The 17793-nt window shown below is 33.7% G+C and overlaps 1 protein-coding gene across 2 annotated transcripts in view; it reads left to right on the top strand.

Annotated features, from left to right (window-relative positions):
* LOC124354451 (E3 ubiquitin-protein ligase SMURF2) overlaps positions 1-16012 on the top strand; it is a 106125-nt gene extending 90113 nt beyond the window's left edge. For both annotated transcript variants that reach the window (XM_046804906.1, XM_046804905.1), the window contains exons 11-15: positions 656-834; positions 2729-2866; positions 3903-4086; positions 7956-8094; positions 14703-16012. In XM_046804906.1, the coding sequence (XP_046660862.1) occupies positions 656-834; positions 2729-2866; positions 3903-4086; positions 7956-8094; positions 14703-14887 (825 nt within the window). In that variant the 3' untranslated portion in view covers positions 14888-16012. The remainder of the gene's footprint in view (positions 1-655; positions 835-2728; positions 2867-3902; positions 4087-7955; positions 8095-14702) is intronic.
* Positions 16013-17793: the final 1781 nt, after the last annotated feature.

The following is a 17793-nucleotide window of genomic DNA, read 5'->3' as shown; positions in this document are numbered from 1 at the left end:
CATAAATACCTGAATTTAACTTATGTTTTTAATATGCAGATTCCAACTTAAGTTTATATGTATGTAGGATGTGCCGTAACTCTCTGGACAAAGGTATACCACGATACTACTCAGGTCAAGACAAATATATTTCACCATATGAACATGAGCCTCTGATACTTAGTTTCCCATCTGTCTGTATGTATTTTTTTTAGAAAAAAATATCTTAAAAACAAATAAGTTTAAATTAAATTATCTCTAGTATTTTCAAAATGGTGGCTATTAAAACTTTTCAACTTTGAATATCCTTAAAGTCTAGCAGTTTTTCTCAAGAATTACAAGTATAACAACAGCTTTTAGAGGATAATATCAAAAACTTAATGACGCCAACATTATTTAAATCGAATTATAAATAACTGATTTAGAGATCATCGGTTGTTTGAAATAAGCTTTAGAAAATACTTCAATCAATGTAACAAATTCATTAGATTTATTTTAACATTTCGTTTAATACAAATAAATGTGAAAGGACCATTCAGTGTAACTCTATTTTATTGTATGTTTCTATTTTGGTGACTTATCCATAGTCTGTTTTGGAATACTCCAAAATAAAACAAAAATATAAAAATACTCAATTGATGTGTGATGTGTATGCAGTAACTGAGATTGATTATAGGAACACCTCTCGTACTTCCATTTCGCTGGCCGGATCATCGGAATTGCAGTGTTCCATGGGCACTACATCGATGGAGGTTTCACTACACCGTTCTACAAGATGCTGCTGAACAAACCTATCACGCTGGAGGACATCGAGGGTGTTGATCCTGAACTACACCGTAGTTTAACATGGATGCTGTGAGTAGAAATAATAATGTTGAAAGTTTTATTTTATCCGCTATTCTGATTTTAATGAGTTTCATTGTTTTGTAATGATTACACTTAGTTAAATGCCTGCTTCTTCTAGTTTGGCACTTTTTACAGTATAAAACCCTATCCTATACTCCTGGTTAAGAAAGAGCATAAGTAACTTTCTGAATTTGCTTTATTTTCAGGAGCTTTTGAACCTTTTAAATCACAAATATTATGCTGAATTAAATTTAAATCAGATCTGTAATAATATACCATCCTTAAAAATTTCCAGATACCTTGTTTTCTGCAATTTTAAACATTTCCGTACAAATGGGTCTTTAAGATTTTGCTATTTTAGGAGACACTTAAACTTATTATCACTTAAATGGTAATTGCAAGTTTGGTTTAATGATAGTACAATTTTTCAAGAGCTGTATATTGTATTTCATTAATCATTTGTTCCGTCATGTAGAAGATTTTATGCCAATAAGTCATGTGTTTTTGGATTTTTCACAGAAATTATTTTATTGTTGTGTAGATTATATCACATGATTATGCGTAACAAAATGAATGTCTAATCTATAACAAAATTGCACGTGCTACTTGAAATTCCTTGTCTCACATGTTTTGTGTAAGACATTCCTTAATTTTGTGCTTGATTAAAAACTAGTTGGCAGTAGTACATATTCTCCTTTTGTTTGAGATATGATGTTGAGTTGAAATATGTAATTTTAAGTTTTTGTCAGGCATTTTAAATTTTAAATAAACTATTTTTTTATATTAAAAAATGTATTTGTTACATTCCATTGTTAATTAAATTTAATATTTGCCCATGTGGGTTTTGGAGGAATTTTTATGAAATGTGTAATGACTCATTTCATACTGGGTGTATGAAATTTCACATTCATTTCAATACTTAATTTAATTTAGAAATGTATTAGCAATAATAATTAAATAATTAAGGAATAATTATTTATAAATTGTCTCAAATTTTAATACAAACAATAATAAATACAAAATTAAATATATCAAAATTAATCAAAATTTACCTTATTACATAGAAAACTCAAAAGTTATAAAGTAAACTAAAGTCAGTGATACAGTGTGCAGGGATGATTGTTGAGTGAAGAGAGCAGAGGTTTAAAAAGTGAAGAGGAGAGAAGGATATAGAAGAAGTGAAGCAAGATTATTATTATTTAAATAAAGAAACTGGTTACATTTATTCAGCAGTATTTGGTTCAAAAGAAAGGTTAATTTATTAAATTCATATTATCACTGAAGTACAGAGAAGCAGAAGACAGATATTGGGTGAGAAAATTCCTTTTAAATTTAACAGTGATCCATTGGAAGAACATAAAACCCAGGAACATTCGATTTGGCTAACAATTCAAAATTAATATAATTAAAATTTAACAAAATTATTTTTCAAATTACAATATCTTTTATTAAAAACAATACCTAATATTTCTATTTCATTAAGCCAGCACGACCACCCTACCCTAAAATTTAAGAACTGTATTTAAAAACATTACCATCATTGTATCCTCCATCTTGTTTCAAAATTCAAACCTGTATGTCAATTAATTTATCATCATTAAAGTTCACATTTGTATCATACTGAGTTATTTATTATTTCTAGCTATAATCATCAGAATACAAATTAAGTTAGTGTATAGTAGTAGTATATTACAAATGGATTTACTTAATATTTTGGCTAATGTTTTGTTTTTGTTTTTTTCTTTTAATATATAAAATCCAGGCAACTATTCTTTGACAATAAATTATTTTTCATCTAAATATTAATAAATTGTACCGCTAAAGAGAAAGAATAGTATCTGTTATTCCTAACCTTATTAGACTTGTTGGTTTTTTTGTGAACAATTAGAAATGCTTGTTCCAGAGAAAATGATCTGACTGGTGTGATAGACACAACGTTTGCTGTGGAGGTCAACAGTTTTGGGGTGCTCAAGGTCCATGAGCTCAAGACGGGAGGCAAAGATATCATCGTTACTGAGGAGAACAAGAAGGAATATGTCAAGTAAGTAGATGTAGAATCTGTATTTGAATTTGTAAATTTCAAATTAATAGACTGGGATCTCCTGTGAGTCTTACTCCTGCGTTATTGTGTTGAGTCAATGGGGAATGAAATACAATACAACATTAGGTGTCTTATGCTCTTCAACTCCTACCTTACTAAAGAAAATTGCCAGATATATGTTTTTTGGTAGCTCTGCTTCAACCTGATACTGGCCTATGATTTTAGTTTTTGTTGATACATCACATCTCCTAGTCGTGGGAAACACCATCCTGTTCATTCTGTAAAATTCAGAACCACATTGGAATATTAAGCTGGTTTATAATCAATCTGATTCCTGGGTTCTCAATTTTGATCAGCGAATTCTTGCTCACTGTCACTTTGGTAGTGCCACTAACAATGCCAATGGAGAATGGATCTCTCAGCTTAACAATGCTTTCCGGAAATCTCTTTTCATGTGGGTTTTGAAGGAATATGAAGAGATAGCATATCAGCAGGAACGATTGTCTTAGTATTATAGATTGCTTTAGTTCATATCTCATGGTGGGTCTTGTTACAAGGATTCACTGTTTTGAGGACTTCTTATCAAGACAATTGGAATGATTCAAATGTGCACACAGAGTATTTAGACCTATAGAAATAACTTATTATTGATTTTTCCATTAGTTGTATAACTTTGGTGAGCCATTAGTGTAAATTCAAATAGTTTGAAACTAAAACAAACATACAAAGACCTTGAAATTTGAACCATTTGCACAATTATTTCTTTTCAGATAAGTTGGCCACCACCTGAGTGATTCCATACAAAATGAAACTGTGTCTTCTGGTTAATTTGTCTACTATCCAATTCTCTCCTATTGTCAGAATGAAATTTTTGGTCTTAAAATTTGTGAAGGTTGATAAGAGTTGCCGGAGAAATGTTTTTATGGTGTTTCTTTTCCAAGAGACTGACTAAACCAAGTCTTGAGAACAAATAGTGCTTGTAGAAGTGTTGGAATAATCATTTTCATTCATAGCTAAAGGCGGTACACTGTTCTAGGCTCTACGTGAACTACCGGTTCATGCGGGGTATTGAACAGCAGTTCCTCGCACTGCAGAAGGGTTTCACAGAGATAGTTCCAGCACAGCTGATGAGGCCTTTCGACGAGCGAGAGTTAGAGCTGATCATCGGTGGACTTGGCAGTATAGACATCCAGGACTGGAAGGCTAACACAAGGTTAAAGGTAGGCATTCACACAATGTTTGTTGGGTGGTATGTCATTATCCAGTATTTTTGGACGGTGATTAATTTCAGTTGTAGGCATTTGAATATTGTCTTATTTGGATAAGACTGTTATGTACTCGTGTCTGTCTAAAGTTGTGTAAGCCAGATTGTGCCATAGAATCTAATAAAAACTGTCAGTATAGCAGAGGTTAAGAAATCTCCAAAGATTATATTTCAGGGTCCCCACCTGACTGTGAAAAAACCTCAAACAAGCTGTGAATTTAATCTACTAGTATTTTTGCATGGCAAGAAAAGTGCATTTAATAATGATTTGGTTATTTTACTTAGGTGAGCATTTCAAAATTACACATACAAATTACAAATTTCACGTGATAAAATATTATTGTGTTTGCTATTAAAAAAATATTACTGAAATATAAACTTATTGTGTTATTCTAGCTTAAAATATAAATAAGTAAATTAATAATAAATCCATCTATTCTTTTTTGATTGGCTAAAAGAGTAAATTAATTTCTCCTACATTCAATCCGATTCATAATCTGATTTAAATAGTATCTACTAAAAATTTGTAATAATAAATGTTATTGATATTAAAATACTTACTTGGGACATAAGAAAGAAAAATAAATGTATAACCTACATGCATAATCAGTCATCATCAACTATCAGTCCTACCTTTATGTATTTTATAATTATTTGTTGTTTTAACATTCACCCTTACAAATTTTTAGTACAATTTTAATGGGATTATGATTCTACTTGACTGCAGGAGTAATTAATTTAGTATTTTTAGTTTTAAAACCATCAATTTTTTTGTTTAACAGTTTTCTACATTCTAGTGTTGTGTAATCAGTTATGATATTTTGTACTTAAATAAAAATAATATAAAAATTAATATTTATTTTAGCGGACAACTAATAAACTTAACAATATTTATTGCTAAGAAACATTACTAATTGTTTGCCCAAGGTGGTTGGATTTTTCATAATTGTTTCTATAAACAGTTCTACTTTAAACACACCGGCATTTATATTACATCTGCCACTGTCAGCTGCGATCCTTTAGTGGTAAGCGGTGGTTTGCGATTGTCGAACCTGCATGTAGCGATCAGCCAGCTCACGCTTGCTCGTGTAAACCACTCCATAATGTGATTCAATACAATACTTAGGCAGGTGTCACAAAACGCCGAACTCAGTTTTTCGCTCTCTACCAACTGCTCGCCTGTTGTACTTATGGACTTGCTAAGAATGGGTGAGCATCGGTGCTTTCACACGGAGTGGCCAATTTCAGTTTAGCGCACTCAGTGATTATGGCATTGCCGGTTCTCGTGTCGTAACTCAGTTCTAATGATATTAACCCTCTCCCGCTCGCAAGGCATGAATCGGCACGGCCACCGCATAGCCACTGCAGCTTAAACGGCACAGATCGGCACGCACTGCTTTATCTACTAGAGCCGATAAGTGCTGCTCTCGAGTAGCAATATGTTGTACTACTACGGGTTGTTTGCTATCAGGAGACCATTCACTTTACTTTTAAAGTAGATTTATTCCATTATTTTGCTATTTGTATTAGTTGTGCGGAAACAATGGCGGGTTGTAGTCGAACACTTCGTGACAGTGAAATCGATCTCATTATTAGTAGTGATTGCGACGATTCAAGTGAGTGTAGTGATCTACCAGAGCCTTGAGTTGGTGGCATTGAGAATGTACAGTAGTTCGGAGTGATCACAGTGGCAGTGATGGCAAGCCAGACAATGACCTTCACCAAGTAACTGCGCAACAAACAATCCCGCGCCACCGGCACCCAGCTGTCCGTGTGCCCCCTCCCTGGTCTCGTATAGTCAACTTCATTGAACCAATATATAGTAAAATAATTAATATATATAATTATAGTTAATTACAATGACAGAACATGTGTAAGTTGAGCGCAGCGTATTTTTACCGAGCGCGACCGGCAGAGTGAATTAATTGAGGTTAGAAGCACCGTGAGCGCCTGGAAACAATGCGAGCGGGAGAGGGTTAACATTGATTTACTTTTTTGTATGTGTTTTCAATGGCTTATAATAGAAGTAGAGTGTAATCCTTTGTTTTGGAATCAGGAAACAAGTTGGTATTCCACATTTTTCATTGAATGATTTTTCAGAAATTTTGTTATAATTTTATTAAATTCTGGTATCTTCCCTAAGCTCTGAGTGCAGTAGCATTAGGTAAAATAGACTTGATCAAAACCTGGTACTTAACATGAAATAAACTTTAAACTGGTTTGCCACTCTTCAGTCTCTTCTGCATCGTCTTAAATCAAGACAGTGAAGTATTATATACAAATATTCTTTATTGATGCTATTTTACCAAGAGGCTACTGCTGTATGAGGTGGGGAAGTGAAATTTAAATTGTAGTAGGACGCAGAAACTTACGTTTCAAAGGGTCCCGCAATGTCCCTGCCACAGCCAACAGCTTTTACCTGCGTTCTGTCAGCATTTTGTGGCCTACGTGAAACCACCTTCCAGAAAATTTCACCAGGACCAATCACGTGAGTTGCCGTGATTAGGCATGTGCAATTCTCGCTCATGTGAACCGCTTCTACTGGCCAATTAATAGTAAGAGCTCTGATGTGATACAAGCGGCAAATGTTAACCCTTTTATGCTCATTATTTAACAAGCCATACCGTTGGACGCATACCACCCCTTTTTCCCTGAGAGAAAGAGACGATTGTCCCCGCACTTAGTCCTAAAAGGCCTTTGCGCCTCCTTAAATTATATTTTTATCCTCAGAATCTGTGACTTTCACAGAAGCCGATCAGATTCCGAAGCCGAAGAGCTCCTGTTCTCTGATGTCCTTGGGGCTGAGAAGATATGCCCCTAGCAATCTTTTCAGAATTTTAGATATGTCAGGACAGTAGCCAAATATGCTCCATTGATTCCTCCTCTTCTCCACAGAGTCTGCATTCATCATATATCACCCCTTGCTGATTGTGTTGTAGCCAAATCAAATTCCTATTATTTAGATTCATCTATCCATTTTTGCACAAATTATCAACATCGTTAAGGAAGGAGATAAGGAGGATATCAACATTGGATAAGGAGATAAGGAAAAGTTTTAAATAGTTTTATCATCTTGCCATGTTGGAGAAATGAAAGGCACCTATATTCAAGCTAACTTGAGATGTGAGAACTGACAACAAACGCCAAAGTCCGAGGCCTAGGCCCCTGCATGCGCTCATTGTGTGATGTGGTGCTAGTTTCTGAAATCGACCATGTGAAAAACACCATCTTTTACTATTTTTTATTCATAATGTTCATAAAAACTAACAACCATGATTTTACTATTTTTTACCGTAAAAACCATGAAAGAGCTATGAATTTAATGATAAAGATTGAGTGTGAACCTTGTATTTCCATTATGAAATGAAGAAGAAGGAAAGTTGTAAATGTTAAAGGTAATTCAAAACATCTTTGTTCTTATTTTAATATCCCGTTTCAAATTGATGGATTTCAAGTTTTAAAAAATATGATCAACCCCATACATGACAAATGAGATATCTTTAAGGAGTTTTTAATTTGTAGCTTGAAAGGTTTCAAAATGGTATTTAAGAATTTAGATTTACAATGTAACTGATTTAGTGACAGTAAAATTGTATTTCAGAATGAGTAGTGTGTAGCGAGTTCAATCTGTGGTACTCAATTTAAAACAAGTCAAGAACAGAAAACTCATAAGGAAGCTGAGTAGGTGGTAACGCCATTAGTGCTAGAAATGTATATACTTATTACCACCTTAAACTGAAAGGGATATTTTTATAAAATACTATTAAATCTGTGCAAATTTTATCTCAAGGAAATTGCACTTTAGCTGTTGTTGTCTGTTGGTAGCACTGCTCAGCTGAGACACCTGTTGTTCAGTGGTTTTGGCAGATTGTAGAGAACTACAGTGAAGAGATGAGGGCAAGACTGCTGCAGTTTGTCACTGGCAGCAGTAGAGTACCTCTTCAAGGCTTCAAGGCTTTGCAAGGTAAACAAATCTCAGTGATTCTAAGCTATTAATAGTTGTTTGTAATTTTAAGTGAATAAATTCTCTGTGTGTGCATGTGTAAATTGATATGATATTACCTATTTTATTCCAAACTTTTGCCGCATAAATGTAATAAAGTTATATTATAAATGACCTTTATAAACCACAATTTTGGTTGAGGCTCAGTCTTGAAAAATTAAAAGAACAACAAAATTAAAATTATCAAAAGGTTTATAGATTTGCCTAAACATTTTAATGTATAGTAGACTCCTTCTTGTTCGGCCACCTCAGGACCGGATCCCGGCCGATCTATCTGAAGTTAGCAAAAATACGACTGCTTCAACTGCTAAAACGTACTTTCAATCGTCATACATTTAGTATATACTTGTGAAACATGTGCAAATAGTATTTTTAGAGTTTTATTTAGCAATAAACTATACTAGGCCTAGACTAAGTGGTAACTTACAACTTACCACTGGAAATTTGAGTTATAAAATTATTGCACGTATTTGAAATTCATAAAGTTTTTATTTATTATACACAAAATAACGAAAATAAAAACTCACAAGACTACAAATTTATGGTATGTACATAGATTATAAAAGTAAATATTTCTACTGTAAACAGGATTTAAAGGAAATCAGTAATTTTGTTGCACATTTTTTCTTCAATGGTTTCTTCCTTGCTTATTTATGTAATTTCCTCAAAAACATGATATCGACTGCTGTAGAAGTCGCCTGTTGCACTTCAAGAAAATGAATGCCGTTCCTGTTTCCAGCATGAAAGCCAACCATCACTAGCCACAAATTTTCCTTCCCCTTGGAAGTTTATTGTGTGGGATAACAGCATTTTCTTGTAAAATGTGGAACACTCATTGGTGTTCCTCTTCTACGTTTGCAAAAACCAACTCATTGTTCGGTTTCTTTAAAGTACAAGATGCAAGACAAAATCTGCATACAAAAAGTGTCAATTGATATTCTGTTTCAACGTAATCATTTGCTGTGCTTTTACTGACTCCATGTTCCCTACAAATACTTTGAACTGATTCACCTGTCTATACACTCTAGTGTTTTCAGCCATTGTTATACTGTCACAAAAGTATGGTTATGTTTAGCCACTCATAACAAAAATGAATCCAAAAGAGCAGCATACACACAACAACACAATACACACACAAACGCTCTCTCAAGAAAAAAATATTACTGGTTGTGTACTATACAACTCCACTCAATCAAACACAGAAGGCAACTAGGAATTAGCTTTGCCATTGCTAGATAAACTTGAGACGACCTGTTGCCAGTCGCGGTATCGGCTGGAGAAATAATATGTACTGTAACAACCATTTGAAAAATCAATAATTGGTGTAAAAAAAAACAAAATAGCCATAAAACAACAAACATAATTTTCCATTAAATGCCAAAAATGTGAATAAAATAAAATTTAAATTAGTATTGTTCTTAATAGGCATAATAATGTTCAAAGTCTGTATCAGTGAGTAGCCGATCAAAGTTTCAATATTAGTAACGTATTCTGCTCATCCTCCTGAACAAAAATATATATGGTTGTAGGGTGTGGAATCACAAATGACTTTGTTTCTTAATAATAAAAATGTAAATGTAAATTTGTGGTCATATTTGTGTACTGTGCTTCTTATTACCTATAATTTTCTATGTTGTCTGCTCTCAATAGCTTATCTGAGTATTCTGTGGTCATAACATTTTTAACTCTCCAATAGGAGTCAATATGTTTACTTAAATGGTTCTATTTCTGAAACTCGCCCTGTTAATTATGGAGTTCCACAAGGCTCCATTTTAGGTCCAACTCTATTTATTGCATATATAAATGACTTGCCTTCTAATCTGGGCGAGAGCGGTGTAAGCACTTATTTATTTGCTGATGACCTGGGGCTTACAGTCAGCTCTAAATCAGACGTTGAATGTAAAAGTATCGTTGGTTCTAAGACTTCGATTATAAACGATTGGTGTGCAGCTAACAAGTTATGTGTTAATAACAAAAAAATCCAGGATTTACAAATAACACTAGCTCATAGGCCCAATGAAAATGATTTCAGTCTCAAGTTTCTTGGAGTACACATCCAGTCTAATCTTAAATGGCAAACTCACATTGATTATGCTGCTTCAAAGATTGCTCGGGGCATTTTCTTAATTAGATCTCTAAAGGGTGTTATTTCCTCAGACCTTCAGCTGCAGATATACTATGCTTATGTCCACAGTTGTCTAACCTATGGGATTGTTTTGTGGGGTTACTCACAAGCTGCAAGCAAGCTATTTATTCTACAAAAAAGAGCTGTAAGGCTGCTATGTAATGTAGGAAAACCGCGAACACTGTAAACCTCTTTTTATAAAACTTAATATTTTAACACTGCCTTCTATTTATATATTATATGTGCTCCTGTATGTAAAAGATAATTTTAACTACCTCTCTAACCATAGTAATATCCATAGTTACTATACACGTAATAGAAATAACCTAGTATTAACAAAATGTAATTTTTCAAGCACCCAATCCAGTTTTAAGTATCAAGGAATTAAGCTGTACAATGCATTGCCTTTAGTTATAAAAGACTTAAGTAGAACTAATTTTAAGAACTGTGTAAAAAAAATTGTTACTCAAATCTTGCCTGTACAGTGTCAATGATTTTTATACTGTATTAAGAGAAAATTTAGAATAGACTATTTTAGCCTAATATTTGACGTTGTTATATGTATGTACATTACATCTTGACAATAAATGATTTGATTTGATTTGATTTGATTAGTGAAGTACCATCAACAGTCTCATGCAGTCATCTTCACTGTCTCTTCAATAACACACACTCACACTGTCTCATATTACTTACACGGCGCATTTACTCTAATACAGTTAATTAGTTTTTAAATTTATTTATGTGTTTGATTGCGGATTACATGAGCAGTTAAAATATTAAGAAATAATTTATTCCTTTTTAATGGGCTATCGTATTTTTTCAGAGTTAGGGTATAATTTCATTGTGTAATTTAAGTATTATTGATGTATTTTGAAGTTACCATGTGCTATGTAAGTACAAAGTTTGTACATATGAAGTATGGTTATGTTAGTTTTGTAATTTATTAAACTTGTGTTTGTTTTTACACTATTTATTGGCATGTTAAAAGTTTGATTCAGTTTGTATGCATTATTCCAAATGTATTTTTATCCACACCAGAAACGAGATTCGCATTATTAACTTATTGCTATCGTCCTACTGAACAAAACAATATAAGGTTGAGATCAGACCAAGTAGAGTTTGAGTATACTGATAGGAACTATCTCGAGGGATGTTTTTCGTATGTCACTATCAGCATGGAGCAGCACCAAAGGCTCACGCTGATGGCTGGAGGCAATGTGTCAGGCTGATATGAACTTAGGTCTAAATTAACAAAAATGTCTTTATTTGGGTAAAATTCTCTGATTTCAGCATTATTGTTATTTTTGTTTCCTAAGATTTGGATGGCTGATGTCGGCAGCAACAAATAGAATGTTGACTTAACGATCATAACAAAACCATGTGATGCCTGTAGAATAATAAAATATTTCTCTGTCCGAGAAAGGTAGTTCCACTTTTAATGTTCTATAAATTTTTTATATGTCATTTCCCCCCCATTGAAACCTCATATTGTTTTATTCCAGAGGACAATAACAATTGGTTAGTAATGTGAAACCCGTATTTTTCCACTCCGACCGTTCCACCAAGCATATAAAATATATCAATTATGAATTGAATTAATCTATGGAAATAATGTACAAAGTGTTTAAAAAAATAAAATAAAGATAAAAATTTGTGTTTTTAATAATGCAAATTGAAAGTAGGCTACTATAATCAAAGTCAAAGTCAAAGTCAAAGTGTTTATTGTCAATTAACAATTAACATTGCATGACAATGGTCAATAATTTACAATAATAATAAAAACAAAAGATAAAATAACTAAACATCTTATTTGTACATTAGATAATCTCTTACAGAGTAAAACTCTCCATCAATCAAAAAACACTTAAGTCTTTTTCTAAATTTGCTAACAACAGTTTTTCTGCTTTTTATTTCCAGTGGAGACTATTAAATAATTTGATTGCTGAAAAATATAACTGGTTTTCAAAAATGAGGTACGGTGTTTTGGTACAGGTATACAGATGGAGTTTCCTTAAGTTGTAATGAGTAGGAAAATCAGAGGTAAAAATGTGCATATTTTTCTTAAAGAAGGTTAAGGTTTCAAGTATGTATAGGCTTGGGAATGTAAGAATTTTGTTTGAAACGGAAAAAACCCCTGCATGATTGACTTCTTGCCAGCCCTAATACAATCCTTAGAGATTTCTTCTGCAAACGAAAGATGTATAGGGTCTTTGTGTTTTCAGAGCCCCATATTGGAAGTCCATAAGCAAGATGTGGGTAAATGCACCCATAATAGCCAGCCAGAAGAATTTCAGTACTAGAAAAACTGGAGAGTCTACGTAATAAAAATATGCCGCTGCATAATTTTCCCACCACCTTGTCCATGTGAAGGTGAAAGTTTCAGGCTTGAGTCCAAAATCACACCCAAGAAGTTTGTAAATTGTGACGAGTTAATAACGGAATCGCCTAAAATAATGGATGAACTTCCACTATCACCATTCATGGGTGCTCTAATATTAAAATCCAGGAATGTCGTCTTTGCAGTGTTCACAAGTAAGGTGATTTTCTTCCATCCATTGAAGAAGACAGCTGCCTTGTACAAAAATATCATATTCCAGTTTTCCCTATTTTTATGTGACATATTGAAAGATGTGTTCGTCAGCAAAATAAGCACAGATTTCCTCCGCCCACACTAGATGAGATGTCATTAACAAATAATAGGAATAAGACTGGGCCAAGGACAGAGCCTTGGGTACCCCTGACTTCACTGTTTTTCACAGAGGATACTCGATGACTCAAGCAACCAGAGTGGGTCAACAAAGGGAATTTCAACTACCTGGCTACGCCCCATCAAATATGAAGACACCCCAGTCAAATGCGGCACCCCTAATTCCAAGGTTTTGTAGTTTTGCATAACAAGAGCCCATGATTGACAACATCGAACGCTTTTCGGAGATCCAAGGAAAACACCAAACGAATGCTGACGTTCATCCCAAGGCAATAGAAACATGATTGATGAAATCAAAAACGGCATCAAGTGTCGAGAAGCCACGTCTGAAGCCAAATTGCTTTTTTCAAAAATGACATTATTATGCGATAAAAACGACAATAAACGAACAAGATACAGTTTTTTCCAAGACTTTTGAAAACGTTGATAGGATAGATATGGGCCTATAGTTTTCGATGTCATATGGGCTTCCCTTTTTTCAGTAGTGGTTTAACTATTGCTTGCTTTAGAATACATGGAAATTACACCACTTTCGAAGGTAGCATTCGCAATGTGGGCCAAAGGCCAAGCCAGCCTGCTCAGCAACATCCTTCAGAAGGCTAGAAAGACATCCCATCAGCTCCTGAGGTGTGGCCGGGCTTTAAGGATTTTACCACTGCGATTACTTCCCGAACATCTGTTGGCCACAGGAAAAGTGAAGGTACAACTGTCCGCATCGCATGACACACTCGTTGTGGGTCGTCAACATTCCAAGAAACCGCCTCCAAGACGTTCGCGCCATCTGGGTGAAGAAAAGAATTAAACTGACATGAGATAACAGTCGGATCGACCACTAAGGAACCACTTTCATTCTTTAATGGAGTAACAGGTAAAATCCTTGGACTTTTTGTTGGGGCTGAATGTCCTTAATGATGTTCCAAACGGCCCTGTTTTTGTTCTTTGGCCTTTGTGATGTGTTTATAAAACCAACCCACCTTAGCAGAGCGAACTCTAGTCCGAAAACTGTTTTCTTAAGATCACGGTAAGATTTTCGCAAGGGATGTCCAGAACCAAGGTGTTTCGTCAGAGAATACATAGTGATCACCTTCTCTTGGAGCTGAAGCAAATCTTTATTGAACACCACCTTCGTAAAAGATTTTGGTTTTCTGGTATTTTACCTTCTTTATAGGAGCAATTAAATTAAAATAATATGAAAAAGTAGATAGGAAAAAGTGAGAACTTGGAGTTCACATCTTGAGCACTAAGAACATTAGCCCACATTTCATTTGCCAACAAGTGTCTTAAAACATGGATGCTGTATCTGAAATTTGACGTTTGAGTTTGAACTTAAGGAGTATTTATCATAGGAGACACATTAACCTTGAGATCACCAACCTGAGCATGGTGGTCCGATACTGCCGTTATGACAACTTGAGTGACCAGCTCACTTGGATTGATGATGTTCGTAAAGATGTTGTCAATTAGTGACGTAGACCCATTAAAACTCCCTGGTATAAAACGATTTTACTGTATCTCTAAGCCCAAAAGAAGTAATGAGATGAGACAGTTGTCTGGCAGTTTCATTTCAGTTTCAATGTTGTGTAGGGTATAATAAAACAACGGTATTGTTATCAATTAAAAGACCACAATAAATTATTTTTTTATTATGAACTTTGTATTCATTTTCATAGCCAAATGTAGCAAATTCATCTATTTATTTTTGGTGAAAAATAATTTACTCAAAATAAATTACAGGATCGACAGGAGCGGTGGGTCCTCGTCTATTCACCATTCATGTGATTGATGCACCACAGGAAAACCTTCCCAAGGCACACACCTGCTTCAACCGCATAGACTTGCCTGCATACGATGGATATCAGCGCCTCCTAGAGAAATTGACGCAGGCTGTTGAGGAAACGTGCGGCTTTGCTGTTGAGTGAATAACCCACGCCTTTGTTGATATTGTTAGAGTTGTTTATACTTGTTGATATTATTTTATAGCATATTTATATTGGGGTCTGTTGTTGAGGTTTGGCGGATTGCCGATAAAATCTCTCTGTGATATCTGACTCGGTTTTTTAGTGTAAGTGCCTTATTTGTGGACCTTTCCTATCATTCTTTCAAGTTATTTATGTCACTTGAAAAGGTACCGGCTGTTGTTAATTTATTATTTTTTATGTGTATCATTTTTTGTTTATTTTTTCTTATAATAAAACCCTTATTTGTAATCAAAGAAGTTGGATAGTCATAATTGGAAGTGATGTGTCATCTGATTATTGTGCGAAACAGTTTTAATGATTTAATGACCAAACAATACAATACCTCACACCTATTAATTGTTGATATTTATATTTAGATTTTCTTATTGAATAATTTTATTCTTGGACCAATAAACATTTGAATTTTTTTAATAATGAGTTTTAAAAAGCGGAAAAACGTCACACCTCAAAACAGATCATGTTGTTAGAAAGAAAGTTATCTGTAAATTATAGTTTGCCCGCTTTATGTTGTTACGATAGAGTATTTTTATAACGGGAATTCGTGTTTAAATAAATTAGTTTTTAAGTAGAACCTACTTTTATCAAATCACTAATATGTGGACGTTACTATTTGTATTTTGCTCGTCTAAGCAAATGTCAGGGATGGTTCTATATATTTTACTTAAAAACTTAGAAAAAATTATAATCTTATTGCTGCTTCAGTGATTCCTATCTATGCCTAGTGTTCGAAATATTGTGTTATAAAAGGTAACCGACAATAATTTCATGTTTATATTATTGTAACCTTTAGCTTTATTTATTATATCAATCTTAAGTTTATTTTATACATTACAACACTTGTTTTTACTAATTAAATTATTTTCTAATTAATCAGTCCAATTAATGTACACAACCAAAACACACATACATTAAATTAAATGTTGGATGTATTACCATTTAGCTTTAATTAATTTGATCATAAGTTTTAAATAATTTACTAACTCGCAATTTAATGTTAATTATTAGGATTTTCTCTGCTTATTTTGTTTTTGTTCTTTAGTAAAGCATTAAATTGTTTTAGCTTCAGCTAATTTAATACATTTTTGCATTGAACCTCCAACCACTATAACAATACTCGCTAGACCATATAAACTCAAGACAAGTAAGTAATTTATAATACTCCTGTAGAAACTTAAGCACTACTTATGTATATACTCACATGCACTGTATATAGCTGTGTACATAGATTTAATGTTTAGTCTAAGTTGTGTGTTGCAAAATATTCTTTCCTGTAGTCAAAAGGTAGCTGTGGACTTAGTTTACTAGTTATTGCTTCAATTCAAATTTTGTTAATATGTTGGACCTAAACAGTATGAAGTTTTGTCTGAAAATATGATCTGGTATGTTCTGTGTTCTTACAAAAATTAATATATGTTGCAGCTGTAATGTTTTAACAATATGGTTGTAGGTTTTTTTCTAAATTTTTTGGCAACGTATACAAAGTTCCTATAACTATATTACAAAACTTACAAATATGGTTCCTTTCATTAAAATACATAAGAAAACTACTCTATAATTGTAGATCTTACTTCATTTGATTTAACAAGTTAAAGTATAAACAATTGCTGAAGTTCTAATCAGTTGGAGAAGACATTATTTTAATATTATTAATGGCTATATGTTTTATATGGTGTATTACGTTCAAATACATAAAAATATCATTTAAAAATATTTTATATACTTTATAGTCTGTATCGAGTAGATTGCAAAAGCTAGGTTTAACCTGAGAGTTTTGCAACATAGGAAAATCAGTCTTATCATTACAAAATTAGAAAGTGTTCCTCTTGTCCTTGGCATGGAAATGAACACAATGAGGTGTTGTGTACCCACTGGGCACTTTGTCAACCAAAAATCGTTTCCTTACCCTTTGGGAAATTATTAAGAAAGCCACCTCATCCCTAATTATCTGTAAGAGGGTTGCAGGTAAAACATGGGGCTTGGGCCAATAAGTTACGACAAAATGTCAGGTGTAATATAGTGCAGAAAGTGTAAATATGAGCGTGTATAGACCTTACAGGAGCAGTAACATTTTGGCTGACAGCAGCCATTAAGATCATGTCTTTACCAGCAATCTTGAAAGGAGCTGCAGGGGTATATTACCACACTGACTAAAGTGGTTTGCATGCTTTGTGGGCTGGAAAACAGATACAGTGCTCACATACCAATCTTTGCCTCAGTGGGAGCCTAACAATGGACAGGGGATTTAGTGTATGTTTTCCTCATTCTTTTGGGCATAACTTATTCAGATAAGCATATTAATTTGATTTACTTGTTGTGTTTTGTGTTTACTGTTTTATTCAGTGTATTGTGACTTTGTATATATTTCTTTAGTCCAATGGAGGTGGGCCAATGAACTCATTATAAATGTGTTTTGTGATGATGAAGACTCGGAATCGAGTTCTGATAGTTGAGATGATGCCATCAAGGTGAAACTCAATGGTTTGACAATTACCTTAGTAATAGAAAACGACTAGTAGAGATGACATATAAAGACAACCAAATAGTAAAGAAAGCAAAATCAGGTGTTTACCTATCAGTGGAGGAGTGCTAGGGATCGGTCCTTGACTCTGTCCTCTGCATTCTCCTGACAAACCATTTTCCAAACTACCTAGAGAAGCAGTGTTGTTTGCTGACAATACTGCATTGATTGTTGCAAATAAAAATCTAGAACAACTGGAAGAGCAACATAAAAACAGCCATGATAGCATACTATTCCCTTTTTTAATTACTCCTGGGATATGGGCTGAGAGTCTGGGAACAGGCTAGAGTCATACTCCTTCAAAGAATATTAATAATACAATAAAGAA

Source organism: Homalodisca vitripennis, chromosome 2, assembly GCF_021130785.1.
Source record: "Homalodisca vitripennis isolate AUS2020 chromosome 2, UT_GWSS_2.1, whole genome shotgun sequence".
Classification (NCBI taxonomy): domain Eukaryota; kingdom Metazoa; phylum Arthropoda; class Insecta; order Hemiptera; family Cicadellidae; genus Homalodisca; species Homalodisca vitripennis.
This window is presented reverse-complemented; position numbering and strand designations above follow the sequence as displayed.